Source organism: Camellia sinensis, chromosome 7 (genome assembly GCF_055761805.1).
Source record: "Camellia sinensis isolate YWXY chromosome 7, ASM5576180v1, whole genome shotgun sequence".
Classification (NCBI taxonomy): Eukaryota; Viridiplantae; Streptophyta; class Magnoliopsida; order Ericales; family Theaceae; genus Camellia; species Camellia sinensis.
The window spans coordinates 149,034,589-149,052,068 of record NC_138967.1 but is presented as its reverse complement, the minus strand read 5'-3'; the positions used below and the strand labels follow the sequence as shown (position 1 = coordinate 149,052,068).

Below are 17,480 nucleotides of genomic sequence, written 5' to 3'. Positions count from 1 at the left end.
AATATTCCTACGACTGACTAACAAATAGGAATTCAAATAACATGCAAATCACACTAATTAACATATAATTTCATTCTTAGAACTTAATTAACATTTTTAATCATGAATTATGACCTAATTACAAATCAAGATTGTTACGGTAAGAGTCTTGAATGGATGCCACCTGTTCTAACTTGGTCAACACACGCCTCTTTTGTAAGATACGTTACATATTTTTGAAATGTAACTATTGGATCACTTGACAAAGATACTGCACCCGTTGGATCTATGCCACATGTCCTCCTTCCTGAGCCGTTTGAATCTTTCCAATATCCACATGTATCTAGTATATTAATATTAATATCCACATATTCCCATATATCCAATTAGGAGACGGAGAAGGAAGCCTCTGGCCTTGTTCCTTATCTTTTAGAGTTTGGTCAAATCAGAATTAAAATCATGATTGCAGCTTCCTTTTAAAAACCTGCCGCCGGAATTTTGTTACAATCACATGCCTTTGACAACAGCATGCACACGTGGCACCCATCCATTAGACTGTCGATTTAGATAAGCTTAATTCCGGACTTACGTAGTGGAGCCACCCTTCTAACCAGCACTGCGCCGAGGGAATATTCGGATCGGCAAACTAAACTGGTGAAAAACTTCCCGACAGCAGAGCTGACGAAGGAAGGACGAACAGAATAATGTCGGATTACATACCTGAAGAATTGTTGATAGATATCTTTGCAAGACTACCGGTGAAGTCTTTGATTCGATTGAGGTTAGTCTGCAAATCCTGGTACTCGTTAATTTCGAAACCAAGTTTCATAACCACACACCTCAATCGAACTAAGAAATCAAACACAGCTCTCCCCCAACTACTCATCAAGTGCGAATCTGCGTATCAACAGCACTACTTGTCATGTTTCGATGACGAAACGTTTGGTGTTAAGTATGAGGAACTTGAATCTCCATTTGACATCTCTGTCAAATTCTTCGATATTTTGGGTTCATATAATGGCTTGTGTTTATTGAAAGCTTCATGCGAAGTTGATTTCTTTCTGTGGAACCCATCAATTAAAAAAATCCTAACACTTCCTCCGATTAAGGTTACTACTTTTCCTGATCATAGCTATACCGATGGCGTTGCTGTTGGATTTGGGTTTGATCAGAACAGTAATGACTACAAAGTGGTGTTGATTAGGTATTTGTTTAGATCCATCAGTTTACGCTATGTTTGTCAGGGTGTGGAGCTTTATGAGCTTAGTACTCACTCTTGGAGATCCATTCATGGTGTTGGTTGTTTTCGGTATGAAATTTTTCGCAATACACCTTATGTGTTTTTGAATGGGGCTGTTCATTGGGTTGCATCGGTTCGTCGTTTAACGGCTTTTATGGTTGTGGCGTTTGATATGAGTGATCAAGTTTTCAGGGAGATGGCATTGCCGAACCGTCTTGTTCGTGGAAGTCCAAACCATGTATTTAACGTAAGTCCTTGTGAAATGATGCGTGTCGCGATATTGGGTGAGTCGCTTGCTGTAATCCAATCTGACCTAGATATAAATCCCAGAACTTTTGATATATGGGTAATGGAAGAATATGGTGTCGTGGAGTCGTGGACTAAACGATCCACAATCGTTCTACAAGGGGAATTTTGGAGGGTTGTGGGTTTGAGGAAGAATGGTGATGTGCTAATGGTTGCAGAGGGAGAAGGAGATAATGAGTTGGTTTTATGTGACTCCCAAAGCCAACAGATCAGGCATCTTGGAGTCCGAGGCTATCATTACTGTTTTCAGGTTGTTTCTTACATAGAGAGCTTAGTTGGATTAGATGGAACTGTCACAGTTGCCAACAAGAAAGCATCAAGGCGAAAGAGAGAGGCAAGTTGATCCCCTGCTTGTACTTTAGAATTTTAACACTTGACTGTTATAGTTTGTAATTTTGTTCCTCTTAGATTCACGGTAATTACATAAGCTACATATATATGTATATATATAATTTGAACATCAATCTTGCATCAAAATATTTTTTCTTGATTGGAATATTGTTCATAACTGATTGGGTATATGCATACATGCTTACATAAAATTTCTTATTCAGTGTAAAGTACCTCTATATATGTAAAGATAAGGTCAAGTGGAGTATTGAAATTCTGTTCCTAACACCTTGAAATTTTTGATACCTCATTTTACAGTGTTGTTGCTGGATATGGGGATGAGGAACTTCTTACAAACAGCATAAAAGGGTAGGTGCTTTTTCTCATATTTTCTATAATTCTAGGTTGAATTGTACTGCCTTCATCTGATGTATGTGTGTTTAGGAGTAGTGTATATTGATTGGAAGAATTTTGTACTGTCATACCGATTGTCTTTGATGTTATACCAAAAATATATGTTTGTCATTCTCTGCTGCTTTTTGATGAATTGTTTCCTACTAAACTGTGTTTGTGCTTGTGTTGTATAATCATGGATCAATCTACTTTGTGAAAAGTAACTTGGGTGGTTTAGTGACTCATGTACATTAGATTAATGTGAAAGATTAGGAAGTAGGCAATCATAAGTTCAAAAAATATATCTACAATACAAATGTAATGAAGGTTTGATATCTCAATTATACTGTATACCCAAAATATAACTGTTCTGATACTTCTAACTTGTAATCGAAAACTGTTTATCCCGTTCCCTTAAATGACTCACAAGTATTAGTGAAGAAGATTTGCAATGAGGTTGAACAATATATTTGCCAAAGATCTAGCATCATTACCATGTAATAATGGAACCACTACCTATTTCAAAAACAAATGTACTTTGAAACTTGTTTTTAAGAGACAAGATGACCCTTGGTAGAGTTCATTGAAATTTTCTTATATTTGCCAATTGCTATCTCATGAATTAGGCTTTGACTATATGGAACACTGCAAGAGAATCATTTTCTCAAATGGGCAAGAAAATTTCTTGGTAGCTTTATCCACCATTGATTTCCAATGAGTTTTATGTTTTTCATCCTAAATTCCTAATAGTTTCTTTGACTTCATTTGGCTGATTAATTATGATCCAGTGAACGGTACATTCAAGGATTGGATCATAGTTCAGGGGATGCCAAATTGGTTTTGTACTGTTGTTTGCTCATGTGGGCAGCCTCAATTGGATGAATACTCCTATTGGTATGTAACATAAGAAAGTAGAGATTATCACTTTTTTGTACTGTTGAGTTTGCCTGGTACAAAAACAATGCTACTCTGTTCTTCTGCTCCAAATCATGCTCTAACCCTCCATGTTTGCTAAGTTGACTTGTAAATGTGACAATTTTATGGAGTTCATAGGAAGTTCCATACACTCATGATCTGATATGGGAAACTAATGTCATTCTTTTGATATCTTCAAAACACACACAGAATATGTCATGCTTGTCTAGGCAGAGTTGCACTGGAACTACATAAACAGTTGTGAATCCAATATGATCAGATTTATTGTGGATGTGGCTCAAATTCAATCTCAATTATGCTTATTATCCATTATTGACAACGGTCACAAATGTTGCTAGGTCCAAAGTGTTATTTGTATTTGGGTCTATTTTGACCCAATTTTCTATTTGTTGAATCCTGGTTATGTATTAGCTTATTTCAGTTTTATAGTATTGAAAGCTTTTGTTACAAAGGATCGTGTTAGGACTTGAGCAAGCAGACTCATTGTATTCGCTACATACGTAGTAAAACTCTTTCACTCACCCTCATCGGCTGTGAATTGCCTCGTGAATTGACTATATGTATTTTGGATATGCATCTGCTATATCTATCTATCTATACTATTATAAAGTGAACACCTCTTACGGTGTCCTGAAGCTTTGTTTCTTATGCTGCCACGCGTTCACTTTTTTATTTAAAATTAAAAAATAAATAAATATATAAGTGGTGTATACTTGAACTTTAGACTTATATTAAATGAATAAGACTCTAACCACTTGACTAGCACATAACATATAATAAATTTTTTATTTTATTTTTATTTATTTGAATAGCACATGCATCGCGTGTGGCAACCGCTAGTTATTATATATATGAACAACTCACTTTAGTCTCTTGAAGCCTACTCTCTCCTTTTACCAAGTGGATGTTTTTATATCAAAAAAGAAAAAGAAAAATTATAAAGTGAAGTGCACAAGATTTGAACCTAAGATCTTAAGTTTGAAAAATAACAGCCTCACCACTTGATCAACAAGCACTACATATATTTCTAATTCAAAATCAAATTTTATATTTTACAAATTTAATAGCACACCCTAGTATAACTAAATAGGATCAATTATGCGATGCAAATTGGCCAATATTGAAAACCATGGATGAATCATTGAGAATTCATACAAAGCAATGCTTAAGAAAACTCAAATTATATCATTTTTGATAAAGAGCAAAAACAATGATAGGAGTATCAACTGAATTAAGCTAGGCTGCCAAAATGAACAATTGTTTGAAACAGTTCTGGCATCCCCTGAAACATTAGCTTCTCAAATTTTCCACTCTCTGGATCATAAGACATCAAAACTCTACCTCTATGCTGTACCAAAACATTGCCATTCTTTAAAAGACAGAGAACTTGAGCAGGTCTCACCTGCGAAATCTTCCTCCAAATCGCATACGATTGCTTCAATTCTGGTTTCAACACCACCCGAGGCACAGAACTAGTTCCAATGTTGAACTCCTTGATCCAAGACTCTTTCACATCGTACACTCTCATAACCCAAATCTCCAAATCCTCGTAATTACAAAATGCCACGGAAAGACATTTTCTTAACACTGTCAAATGATAGTCACACCGTTCTTGCCCACCTGGTCTCGGGACCTCTCTAAACTTTTCATCACCTAAATCGAAAGATACTATGCTCCGTGCATAACGACTTTCACATTTATGCCGCAAAGTCAACCAATGAAGTCTTCCATTCACCAGTGCTTCTGATGATCGTTGCTCGAGCTTGTGAGGTAAATGTACCCGTCCGAGACTTCTCCAACCAGGACTCCAACTACTGTATACGAAGACCTCTGATCGTGCACGGTAATTATGGATTCTAAAATAGGGGGAAGGCGGGTTTTTGTTATGTCTTTTCCAATAGTAAATTACTTTAACAACCTTGTACACATGACTCACATGATCGAACCCAAATCCACACACGACCTTTTGCTCCCCAAACTCTATTGTTCTTGGCAGCTCTTTGAATTCCCTTGTAAAAGGATTGCATATATACATTGTATCGCCATTTACGTTGTCTGATAAGCATAACAAACCATTACAAGAACCTATTATGTTGAACTCAGGCAACAACACATCGGAGAAAGGCGTGCTGAGTTTTCTCACAATCTGATTGTTGTGATCGGAGAGTTCTGCAAAGCAAAGCTGGTTGTGGATTGGATCATAACTATGGAACATCAGACACGGGTTGTTCTTCGATGTCCGGTAATATTGAAGTTCAGCGAGATGAGGATAGTTTGATAATATTTGAAAGGTTCGACTTGCGAATCGCAATCTAATGAGAGAGGTTATGGGTAGCCTTGAAACTATGTCGATGGCTAAATCAAGAGGTAGGCTCTCTATCATAGCAGTTGTTGGTTCATCGGTGTTTTCATGGTTTGTTTTTGTTTTCTTGCTGCTCTTTTTGAAATCCATGGTGGATCGGATACAAAAGTATCAGGGGAGAATCTAGAGTATATATATCATAGAATTCTAGTTAGCGTGAATTTGTGTTGTTTAGGTTTTGTAAAATTGATGATAAGTTGGAGTTATAGTTACAGTTGGATTGAAACACTGAATTGCCATCTGATTTTTGAAATCCTGTATATATCTAGATATACAAGAAGCTCTTTCTTCTCCATGGCTCCTCTTTTTTTTCTTATTTTGTTCTTTCATTTTGAATAATTTACTAATGATTGCCTATATGTTGAGTAAAAGTTTTTTCCATAATTATACAAACATTTTTCCGTCAATTATGCAACAATTTTTTTCTTAATTACATAAATATTCTTGGTCAATTATGAAACAGGTTTTTTCGTAATTATACAAATATTCTTGGTCAATTATGAACCATAAATCTTTTATTTTTAACAAATTACAAATACACCCATAAAGTTTGTTTAAAATATAAATCGGTCTTATAACACTAGAAATTATAATTATTAGTTGTTATAAATTTTAATTTAACACAATACCCAAGGGAAAACAAAGTACCAAAAAATTTTATTGAAAAATATTTCTCATATCATGAAAAATTATTAATTGACTTAATGATTTATTTATTAACAAAATGATTAACTGAAAAATATTTTTCATATCATTAAAAATTGTTAGTTTACTTATGAATAAAATTAATCATTTATTATGCGAGTATGATTTATGTATTAATAAAATTAGTCATTGTATGGATGTATATTCTTCTGTTTCTTTATTAGTTCAGTCGTTTATCTTAGTAGTTTTTTTTATATGAGAGAATTATCTTAGTATTTGTTTTATATTTATCTGCTGAGAAAAGTTACACACTATAATTTTGTTTTTGTTTTGTTTTTGTTTTTTATTTATTTATTTATAAATTTGGAAGAAATATTAAAAACTCATAAATTCACCTAAAATGATATTGTGATAGAATTGAGTAGACATCATTGGGTATATAACAAATCAAAAAATGATACATATCATACCACATAATTTTATGATATATCTAATGATTTATTCTTTTCAATTTCATAAAACAATAGATGAAATTTTAAAAAACAATTATCAAAATATAAACCTTAAACATACTATAATAATATCCTGTGCAAGGATATATATATATATAAGAACTGCTTAGCTGCTTGAGGTTCGTCTTTTCTTTTTGATTTTGTCCTTTCACATGGAGACATAGTTTGGGAAGTTGGTTTTGGTGGGTTATGGGCTAAAATATTCACAAAAAACAAAATAGGCTATTTTAGGCACAAAAAATAAAACATCAAATCCAACCCATAATCATTACACTCATCTCTCACAAAAAAAGTCAAAAACGCTAAAAAGCTAAAAAATCCTTCCCAAATCAGACTTTTTAGCCTCAGGCTAAAATAGCCAAAAAGTCAAAAAGCTAAAAAGCCAGTCCACTTCCCAAACGGAGGCTGAATAATTTACAAAGGGTGGTCTCCTTGTTGAGTGAAGGTTTTTTCGTAATTACGCAAACATTCTTGGTCAATTATGAAATAGGTTTTTCTAGAATTATGCAAACATTCTTGGTCAATTATGAAACATAAATTTTTTATTTTTTAACAAATTACAAATACACTCATAAGGTTTATTTAAAATATGAATCGGTTCAAAAATACTAAAAATTACAACTATCATTTGTTATAAATTTTAATTTAACACAATACTCAGGGAAAAAAAACTATTGTCCTATGCATTAATAAATTATCAAAATTATTTATTGAAAAATATTTCTCATATCATTAAAAAAATGTTAATTGACGTAATGATTTATTTATTAACAAAATGGTTAACTGAAAAATATTTTTCATATCATTAAAAATTATTAATTTACTTAATGATTTACTTATTAATAAAATTGATCATTTGTTATGCGAGTATGATTTATGTATTAATAAAATTAGTCATTTGTATATATATATATATATATGTGTGTGTGTGTGTGTGTTTGTTTTCTTCTACTTTTTTATTAGTTCAGTAAATTATCTTAATAGTGTTTTTAGAAGGGAGAATTATCTTAGTATTTATTTTATATTTATCTGTTGAGAAAAGCTATACACCATGATTTTTTTTTTTTTATAAATTTGGAAGAAATATTAAAGACTCATAAATTCACTCAAAATGATATAGTAATAGAATTGGAGTCTACATTATTAGGTGTATAACAAATCAAAAAATGATACATATCATACCATATTTCTATGATATATCTTATGATTTATTTTATTCAATTTCATAAAACAATCATTGAAATTTTTAAAAAATTATCAAAATATAAAACTTAAAAGTTTTAAACTAGTATATATATATATATATATATATTGTATGGTTGAGGTTTAATTTTTTTTTTAAGGATGAATTAGTCCTTTTAGGGGCTTGTGTTTAATTGTGATACATTGGATCCTAAATTTTGAATCTTGTTTCAAATAAGAATAATCAAAGATATTTTCTTTACAAATGATCTATTTTAAGGGTAAAGTTGTCATACAATTTATTTTGTGGTGGTTAACTTGTATGTATGTTTGAAATGTAATAGACTTTTTTTTTTTTAATGAATAATGTTATAACTTTATTCATTATAAAGTTATGTTCGGTTTGGTTTTCCAAATCTATTTTCAATTTTTTTAAGAAACTAAAAATTAAATTGGTAAAAAAAAATTAAAAACACATCATATTTATATAATTTTATCTTTTGAGAGGGTAGAAATAATTTTTTTTTAATAATTTTTTTTGATATTTTTATTTTGTAAAATTAGTTTTTATTTTTTCGAAAGTCAAACATGGTGAAAATTTTGATATCCTTATTAAACCAATCCATTAAATTAAAAAATCTAAAATTAAAAACATTTTGTATGTTAAGCATATTTATTACACATTAAAAGTTTAATAACCATCCATTACATGATAATCATTCAAAAATATATGTTAACAACAAATACAATTATCTATTACATAATAATCATCCGAAAACATCAACAAATATAACCGCTCATCATATACTAAAAATTAATTTGGTAAAAAAATAAAAATGTAAAAGATTTATTATTTTTATATAATTTTATCTTTGGTGTGTTGAAATATTTTTTGAAAATTTAAAAATAATTTTTTAACATTTATTTTTGGCAAACTAATTTATATTTTATTAAATTGACTATTTTGCCAATAGTATCTTAGATTGTCCTTATTTAGAACGAAATTCAAAATTCAAAATTCAAAATTAAATGTATCTGTTGGCTTTTTTGGCTTTCGAAGGTTATGATTGTAATTTTGAACGTGCCAGTAAGGATCAATCAGTTCTTACAGAATATTAATTGCCAACCAATTATCAGACAATTGCGTTTTAGTTCTTTCAATCTCAATGAATAGGACTTTTACTGCTGGCTTTGTTTAGAAGAATTAAGTAAACAATGATTAAATGAAGAATAATTGTAGCATTTTATTAAGTAAAATGGAAGACTTACAAAGATCCAAATTAGCCTCGTAGAGGTTTATAGTAACAAACTACTTGAAACTACTTCTATGAATGAAGTGCAGTACAGGAATTTGAAGTACAGGAATGTAAAGAACAAGAAATGTAAAAACTGGAAGGAAAATAAAGTAGATAAAATTGATTTTTTGGATCTGAATCTAGGGGCTCTTTCTGGGACTTTCTTTGCTATTTATACTTCTCAATGAAAACCGTCGAAATGAGTTTCTAACCGTCAAATCATTCCTCCATGATTGCTGATCATGTTTCCTCACAGTTAGCTCCACTACGCCATGTCTGCAGTTAGGCTTCTCTCTTGATTTTTTGAATTTAAATATGAGTAACCGTTAAAGTCACGTCATCTTACATCTCTATGTAGATCCACAATAACCAATACTAATTGCCACGTGTATGATTACGATTGAAGATTTGAATTGTCTTCCCATATTACCCTCATCCTGCCACGTGTTAAACTGTGATTGGCCTATACAAAATATGTAGCCAACATTACCCACCACACTAATATACCCAATACTTGGTGATATTAGTGGATTGAGATATTTTACCCATGTCTTAGAACGTGCATGGGCTTTGCACTTTTTAGAAATGCAACCGTCATTCATTAATGAAACATTTGCATTAAATTCTCTTCTATCCTTTGATCATCCCCACTATCTTAGTATTCGAAAAGACTGATACATCTTTCATGGCCAAGCAAGTATTTTCTTACATTGATCAAGCATACGAAGAGTTATTTGATAATGCTGTTCATCCTCGAAAGAACCTTCATGCATTGATTAGCCACCTTTATCCACTTCCATTTATACAAGTTATGAAAGTTTTCACAAATCATCGACCTTCGAACCAAGAACCTACTTTGGAACACAAATTTGAGACCATGGATATCGGAAGCTTTTCTTCTGCAACAAAGCCATCCGCGTGGGACGAAGCTATTGTTGCTTCTTCTTCTTCTTCTACGACCTCTGGCTAGGGAACTTGACCTACCCCTACTCAACCTCAGATGAGGGAACGCATTCATCATCGTTTCCCTGAATTCGATGACTCTCTTGAAATCCCCCCTGTCAAATGCAGTTTTGTAGTATATCCATATGTTCATATTAACCATAAACGCAGTCTTGAAGACAATCTACTTACATCATGGTATACTTCTACCTTGCCATCTCGTATGGTTCGAGGTGTCCCACGTCCTGATGAAGTTTTAGGGATCAACCCTGCGCTTTTAGCCAAAAAAGAAAAACTTTATACCTCTGATTGGCTAGAATGTGTGGCCAGACCTGAATTTCTAGATTCGCTCAAGGAACCTTCAACTACTTCTCTTCTGCCTCCTAATCCAAATTGGATTGATGAGTTGAGACTCACTCTCTCTGAGGGCCAATCCTTCCCCCTTACTGGGTTCTGGCACCTTCAATTTCTTATCAGCAATTCAGGGCTTAGACCTACTTGCTACCTTTTCTCATTTATCCTTTGAAGTCCTTTGAGATAACATTCCCCACAACAACTTTCTATGGGCTTGTAACATTATGTCTCGAAGTCATCTTCTAACCCTATGGCCCAAATACAGTTTTATACCTTTTTAGACCAACTTCCTCTCCTGCTCAACTGACACTTCCATGCTTCAATTACCAGTGAAGTTCTGGATGAAGCCATTTTTGCTTGAATCCATGCTCAGTATGAGGCAGAAAACCTCCTTGATGAATATGAAGCCTTCAGGAGCCAGGATTTTGAGTATGGGGAGGATGTTGCTATGAACGAAGTGCATGAAGAAGAGGAGATGGATGCCACAGATAAAGCTCTAAAATAGATTGAATTTGAAATGAAGGCCCAACAACTCTCTTCTCAATTAAGGGCTTATCAATTAGATAAACCAAACCTGGACAAGATAGAGGATAGAGTAGAAAAAGAGTATTCATTTATTGAATTTTGTTGGACTAAATTTCATGACCTTGTAACTTTGTCCATTCCATATTACTACGAAATCGAGAATGTAATCAAATGAATCTCAGTGTAAACAACACTTATCAATAAAACTGGGCTTTCCGAATTTCATTTGTCAGACTCTGATTTACCACTCCAATTGTAAACTTAACTATAAGGTTGGTGTGCTTTAACTCCATCCTAGCTCAAACTCTTCCAAAGTGTGAAATCTTCCTTTTAAGAAAATAATTATCGCCTCACATACCGACCCTAGACCTAACATAATTCTTCAGCTATCAGCTTCAAATTAAACAACTTTGCCCTTTGAAACTTGATTTGATCATATTTAATTCCCCAACATATAGTTAATACAATCAAGTAATTTCAAATCAATTAATTTTGTTTCAAACAAACAGTCTATATTTTTCAAAATATGGAAACCTCTTCTAAGAACTGCACTGTTTTATTCTAAAAAAGTGATTTTTTTTGTATACTATCAAACCAACTATTGGTTTGAAACTTAGAACAAACAATTTCTAACCGTAAGGTATTTCAAGTTTTGTTTCGAAGGATTTTACTCTCACTAAGAAACCTAAAAACAGGTCTTTAATCATCTTGAAGTAAACAAATACTTGAGCATTCTTGCATCCTTAGGTGTGGAATGTGCTTCGAAGTCGACTTCCTACTTTTGAAGCCATTTGTTATTTGATTTTGGCACCAAAATTTGGCTTCGAAGCTAAATATTTTATTTCGAAGTTGACATTAGTATTTGAGATACGTTTCCCTCCATAACTATCAATATTGAAGGAAACTCTTCGCATTCGTACCTTTAGTACTTCTTTATGAATTCCGCCTACATAAAAAACGATTGGGTATATTTTTCAAACACAAAGGTTTTAAAACCCTTTTTATTTCGTGCTTTAAATTCACTCGTTTGCCTAACACACAAACCCTTCATCCTTTGTTGGCTTTCTCTTTCCTTTTACTCTCTTTCCTAACTTTGTCTTCTGAAAAAACTCTCTATCAATGGCTTCTTTTTCCTTGAAAATACAGGCTGTGGAGCGTGCGAGTCCATCTGTAGCCTTGAAAAGGATCATTGATGAAGAGTGTGAAAAGTACAAGTCTGGTGGGAAAAGTGCCATTGACGGACGCATCTTCATTTCTCGTCGTCATGAGCAATAAGAGTATGTGCTTGGGCCCATCTTTAAGGAGATTCCTACTGAGCTTCCAGCTCTATATCTATGTCTAGAAGATCATTGTCTCCTTTATGAAGGTGGTCTTGACTGGGGAAGCTGGAGGATGAATCTCCTCCATCGCTGCTGGCCCACAGTGAGACCAGAGTGGAAGGAATGGTATGATCGGGTCGTCCCTGATAGGACTCTGGATCTTGAGGAGCTCTGCCTTTTCGACGCCCTCTAATTATCCAAGTTCACAATTTCGGAGGACCCTTTTTAATACCTGCTGCCCTTTGCTTTTGGAATTTTGCTTTTAATTTCTTTCAATTCAGATGTGGGATGATAGCTTCTACTGTTCTTGACATCTGCCATCTATTAGGATTGTCTCCTACTAGTACTCCCATTGGTCCAGACTATCCTGACCTCAAAACCCCGTTTTCCCTCCCCTCTCTAAACTCATCCTATAGTGACTTTGTCAAGGCTGAGAATAAAAGGGAGGGCCCTGTGATCCCAATACCTCTCGGCAATCAGACCAATTTAAGCCTCAAAGTGATAGTTAATGGCCAATATGGAGGTACATTTGGCCATTCCTCCTCAAGATCTGTTAATGGTACTGGATGTACCTCAAACCAAGTCCAAAGGGGCTGGAGCTGTTACCTCTTCCACTGCTCCTGTTACTTCAGTTCTTGCGCCTGTCACCACAAAGTTTGTTCATGTTGCCTCAACTCCTTCTAGAGTTACTCGAGCTGCCTCGAAAAAAAGTATGTACTCCTATTTCTTTTTTCCCTTTCTCCTTTATGATGCTCTTGTCCTTACTTATAACTCTTTCTTTGGTATAGGTGGTGCGGGTGCCTCTCAAGGAGATTCTCCCCAAAAGGTTCAAGCTCTAAATCTTCTCAAGAGCAAACAACAACAAAAAAGGAAAAGAAAGTTCTTACTTGACCTTGAAGAGGAGATACCTGAGGTTCGTATAGGAGAAACGGTAGCAGAACAAGAAGAGATAGAAAAAGAGCAAAAGACACCCTTAAAGAGAATGAAGAAAATGACTGTCTCTCTGTCTAATTTTACTGGAGATCCCATTCACGAAGCATCTGCTAAAGCAGTGGAAGCAGGTCATTCCAAAGAGCTTATTGTATTTCAAAGGGCTGAGAAGAGGAGGCAACAACAAATGCTTAGGGATGAAGCTAATGCTGCTGATGCACTCCAAAGAAAAGTTGTAAGAAAACAACAAACTGCTGGACATTATACTCTTCGCAGCTCTCCGATCATAGTCACTACTTCTGAAACCAGTAATTTCCTTCGTGCCTCTATTCTCCTTTCTCAAATTTTTGATACTGAGACTTAACATTACTTTGTATTTCTTCCTTTGTAGCAACAGTTACTCTGAACTCTCCTTCAATAAGGACTCCTTCAGTTTCATCTAAAGTTGAAAGACCTTACAACGTAGAGCCAATTCAAGCAATACTCCCGCTTCCTGGTCTTACATTTTCCATGCCTTTCTTGAGGCCAAGCATTCCTGCATCCCTATCTTTTGGCTTGACTCCATACTTTCCTCACCTATCTTTCAATTTTACTCAATTTGCTCTCCCTTTAAGCCTTGTTGTTCCTTATTCTTCTGAGGAAGTTCTAGCTATTACTTCAGCTATTACTTCATCTCCAGTGATAGTTGATTCCCGTAGAGAATACACTGGTAGCTCACCAATTCCTTGTCCATTATCTCTACCTAGCTCCAGTCCCTCTTCTCTTGACCTACTGGTAACCAAGACCATGGAGACTGCTAGGGATACTTCACATTCTTCTCATATTCCTATGTAGCCATTTCTTCCTTCTACTAGAGTTTTTTCTGCACCCTTCATGTTAACAGATGATGTGGACATCTTCGAAACTAGGCTAGCTAGTCTTTTTGACATACCTTCCACCAGTCCAACAGCTAGCAATAAAACTAAGCCATTAGTCCTAGCTGATTCTCTACTAGAAATTTTTGAGATATCTTCCTCCAGTGGTAAGACTTTCTTGCCTTCAATAGACTTGGCCAGCTGTTTAGAGCTGCTGACATCCTTTTCAAGGATTCCTTTCGAAGCCTTACAAAGGCCTATAATCAAGAATGGCTTCCTCCAGTGCTACAAGATTGTTGAGCAATCCAACATGACTGTTTCAAGTCATTTATCTCAGGCGGCAGCCACCATTGATTTTTACATCAACATCTACCATGTTGCCAAGGCTGCATAGAAGAAATTTCTGAGAGACTAGAATTTTGTTTCCAAAATACATGCTGAAGTGTCAGAACTGAAAGAGCAACATTCCTCTCTCTCCCAATTTCGAGCTCAACTATTGGAGAAGAAAGCTCAACTTGAAGAAGAGTTATCAGCAGTCAACCAAGCTTTAGATTGAACTGCTACCAAGCTGCAAATCACTAATCAAGGACTGGCTGATCGAAAGCAGGAGATGGCTATGGCCATTCAGTTGTTCCCATCTCTTAAGAGTAGAGAATCTATTGTAAAGGAACAACTAAAACATTGTACTGACTTTTGGACCAATCTATGGCTACATGTATTCAACTCATTATGAAATAAAATCCTCTATATTCCTTTCGTCAAAGACTTATTGGATGATTCCGCTTGACCATTGGCTTGTGCATAATAGGGGGTAGAATTAACAAGGCTAATTCCAAGCTCTGCCACAAAAGACTTTACCATTTTCCCATCAAATACAGTCCTATTATCAATAGTTATAGTCAGTGGGATGCCAAATCCAATGACTTCAATCTGGTCTACAGCCTTATATAGCTTAGCTTCGACCCACTTAGTAAAGTAATATGTGGCCACTAAAATGAAACAATGATGTTTCGAACAGGGTGGATGTATTTTTCCTATCATATCCATAGCTCATCCTCTAAATGGCCAAGGTTTTACAACCGCATGCAGATCAGTTATGGGTACATGTCTTATGGTGCCATGTTTCTGGCATGCCTAGCAACCTCTAGCATATTCTATGCAATCTTTAAGGATGGTTGGCCAATAGTAAGAATGTCTTTGAAGCAGCCATCTCATCTTCACATTAGGCTGATGAACACCACAGATGCCTTCATGAACCTCAGCCATGGCTGTCAATGCTTCCTTTAGACCTAAACATTCCAATAATAACCTATCTGCCCCCCATTTTGTAGAGAGCATTGCCATACATTATGTATTGCATAGATTGCAATTTGATTTTTCTGCTGGCTTTCGAAGATGGGCCAGCTAGATACTACATTATTGGATGCCTCCAATCTTGTTCTTATAAGTCATTATGATTGACTTCTAAGACCATATTCCTTTTTTTCAATGGTGGTATTACTTTTTTATATGTTATTTGACTTATGTTCCTTTGAGTGTTATCCCTTCTCTTGAAATTTGAAACTTTCTGAGCATCATTAGCTTTATTATTCAAGAATCTTGGGACATAAGTTACATTTGCTATCTGAAATTGAGAAAGCAAATGTAATGCAACAACATAGTGTGGCAACATGCTTACACTTTGACATTTGAAAATTCCTTTCACCTGGTTAACCACCAATTGAGAATCTCCAAATATATCAACTGCATGAGCTTGTAATCCAATAAGTAGTTCTGGTCCCAATATTAAAGCTTCATATTCAGCTTGATTATTGGATCAAGAAATTTCATCCACTCTGAAACCATGTGTGGTTTCTACCCCTTGTGGTGACTTAATCACCACACCAATTGCAGTTAGATCATTGACTTTTGATCTATCAAACCACATTTGCCATTGTTCAACACTAACCATATCAAATTCCATTATCTCTTGGCTTTCCGTTTGACATGGATGGTCTACCAAGAAATTAGCTAAAACTTGTCCTTTTACTGCCTTTTGGGGGACATATTCTAGATGAAATTCTGATAAAGTTAGTACCCATTTGCCAATTCTTTCTCTCAACATAGGTCTAGATAACATATATTTAACCAAATCTGTGGTTGTAATTACCAAGACAGTTGTAAGCAAAAGATAGTATCTTAATTTCATTGCAGCAAAATACAATGTAAGGCACAGCTTTTCTATAGCTGAATATTACATTCACAAGAATTTAGAAACCTACTAAGGTAATAAACTGCTTGTTCTTTGCCTTCTTCATTGTCCTGTGCTAAGAAAACTCTCAGCGAATCTTCTGTTGCAGCTATATACAACTTCAAGGGCTTATCACCCTTTGGTGGCATCAGCACTGCAGGGTTGGCGAAGTAGGCTTTGATTCCTTCGAAAGCAGTTTGATGCTCTACTGTCCACACAAATTCCTCTTCATCTCGCAACCTTAATAAAGAAAAAAATACTTTCGTTTTCCCTGCAGTATTAGAAATAAATCTTCGAAGAAAATTAACCTGCTTAAGGAATTTTTGTAATTCTTTTTTACTTGCGGGAGGTTTGGCTTCAATGATAGCTTTGGCTTTGTTCTGATCAATCTGTATTCCCTTTTTGTGTACTACATAGCCTAAGAAGTTTCCAGTTGATATGCCAAAAGCACATTTGAGAGGATTAAGTTTTAACTTGAATTTTCTCATTCTTTCAAAAGCTGCTTCCAAGTGAAACAAATGTTCCTCCATGGATTAAGACTTTACTACAATGTCATCAATGTAATACTCTAAATATCCTTCAATGAGATCATGAAAGATAGTGTTCATAGCTCTTTGGTATGTAGCCCCAGCATTCTTCAGACCAAATGGCATTTTAACCCATTTGAAGGTACCAATGTTCCCCGGACATCTGAATGCTATCTTGCGCTTCAATGATAGCTTTGGCTTTGTTCTGATCAATCTGTATTCCCTTCTTGTGTACTACATAGCCCAAGAAGTTTCCAGCTGATATGCCAAAAGTACATTTGAGAGGATTAAGTTTCAACTTGAACTTTCTCATTCTTTCAAAAGCTGCTTCCAAGTGAAACAAATGTTCCTCTATGGATTAAGACTTTACTATAATGTCATCAATGTAATACTCTAAATATCCTCCAATGAGATCATGACAGATAGTGTTCATAGCTCTTTGGTATGTAGCCCCAGCATTCTTCAGACCAAATGGCATTTTAACCCATTTGAAGGTACCAATGTTCCCCGGACATCTGAATGCTGTCTTGTGGATATTCTCTTCTGCAATGCAGATTTGGTTATAACTAGAGTGCCCATCCATCATTGATAAAATCTTGTGCCTTGCTGAACTATCCAC

General features: G+C 34.7%; 2 protein-coding genes across 6 annotated transcripts; one reads left to right on the top strand and one right to left on the bottom strand.

The window, feature by feature from the left end:
- Positions 1–349: 349 nt before the first annotated feature.
- LOC114315353 (F-box protein At3g07870) lies at positions 350–5,841 on the top strand. Of its 5 annotated transcripts, XR_003647756.2 has the most exons (4): positions 395–1,859; positions 2,174–2,224; positions 3,037–3,142; positions 5,288–5,841. XR_003647756.2 is itself a non-coding variant. In XM_028261968.2 (3 exons), the coding sequence occupies exons 1-2, from the start codon at positions 684–686 to the stop codon at positions 2,195–2,197; spliced, it is 1,200 nt and encodes a 399-aa protein (XP_028117769.1). In that variant the 5' UTR covers positions 350–683; the 3' UTR covers positions 2,198–2,224; positions 5,288–5,841. The 5 variants fall into 5 exon arrangements, 4 of the variants coding, with proteins under 4 accessions (XP_028117769.1, XP_028117771.1, XP_028117770.1 ...); XM_028261968.2 differs by lacking the exon at positions 3,037–3,142 and having other exon boundaries at positions 350–1,859; XM_028261970.2 differs by lacking the exons at positions 3,037–3,142; positions 5,288–5,841 and adding an exon at positions 3,374–3,705 and having other exon boundaries at positions 389–1,859.
- LOC114315349 (F-box protein At3g07870) lies at positions 4,416–5,636 on the bottom strand. The gene has a single exon (XM_028261963.2). It carries the CDS (start codon positions 5,634–5,636, stop codon positions 4,416–4,418), a length of 1,221 nt encoding a protein of 406 aa, XP_028117764.2.
- Positions 5,842–17,480: the final 11,639 nt, after the last annotated feature.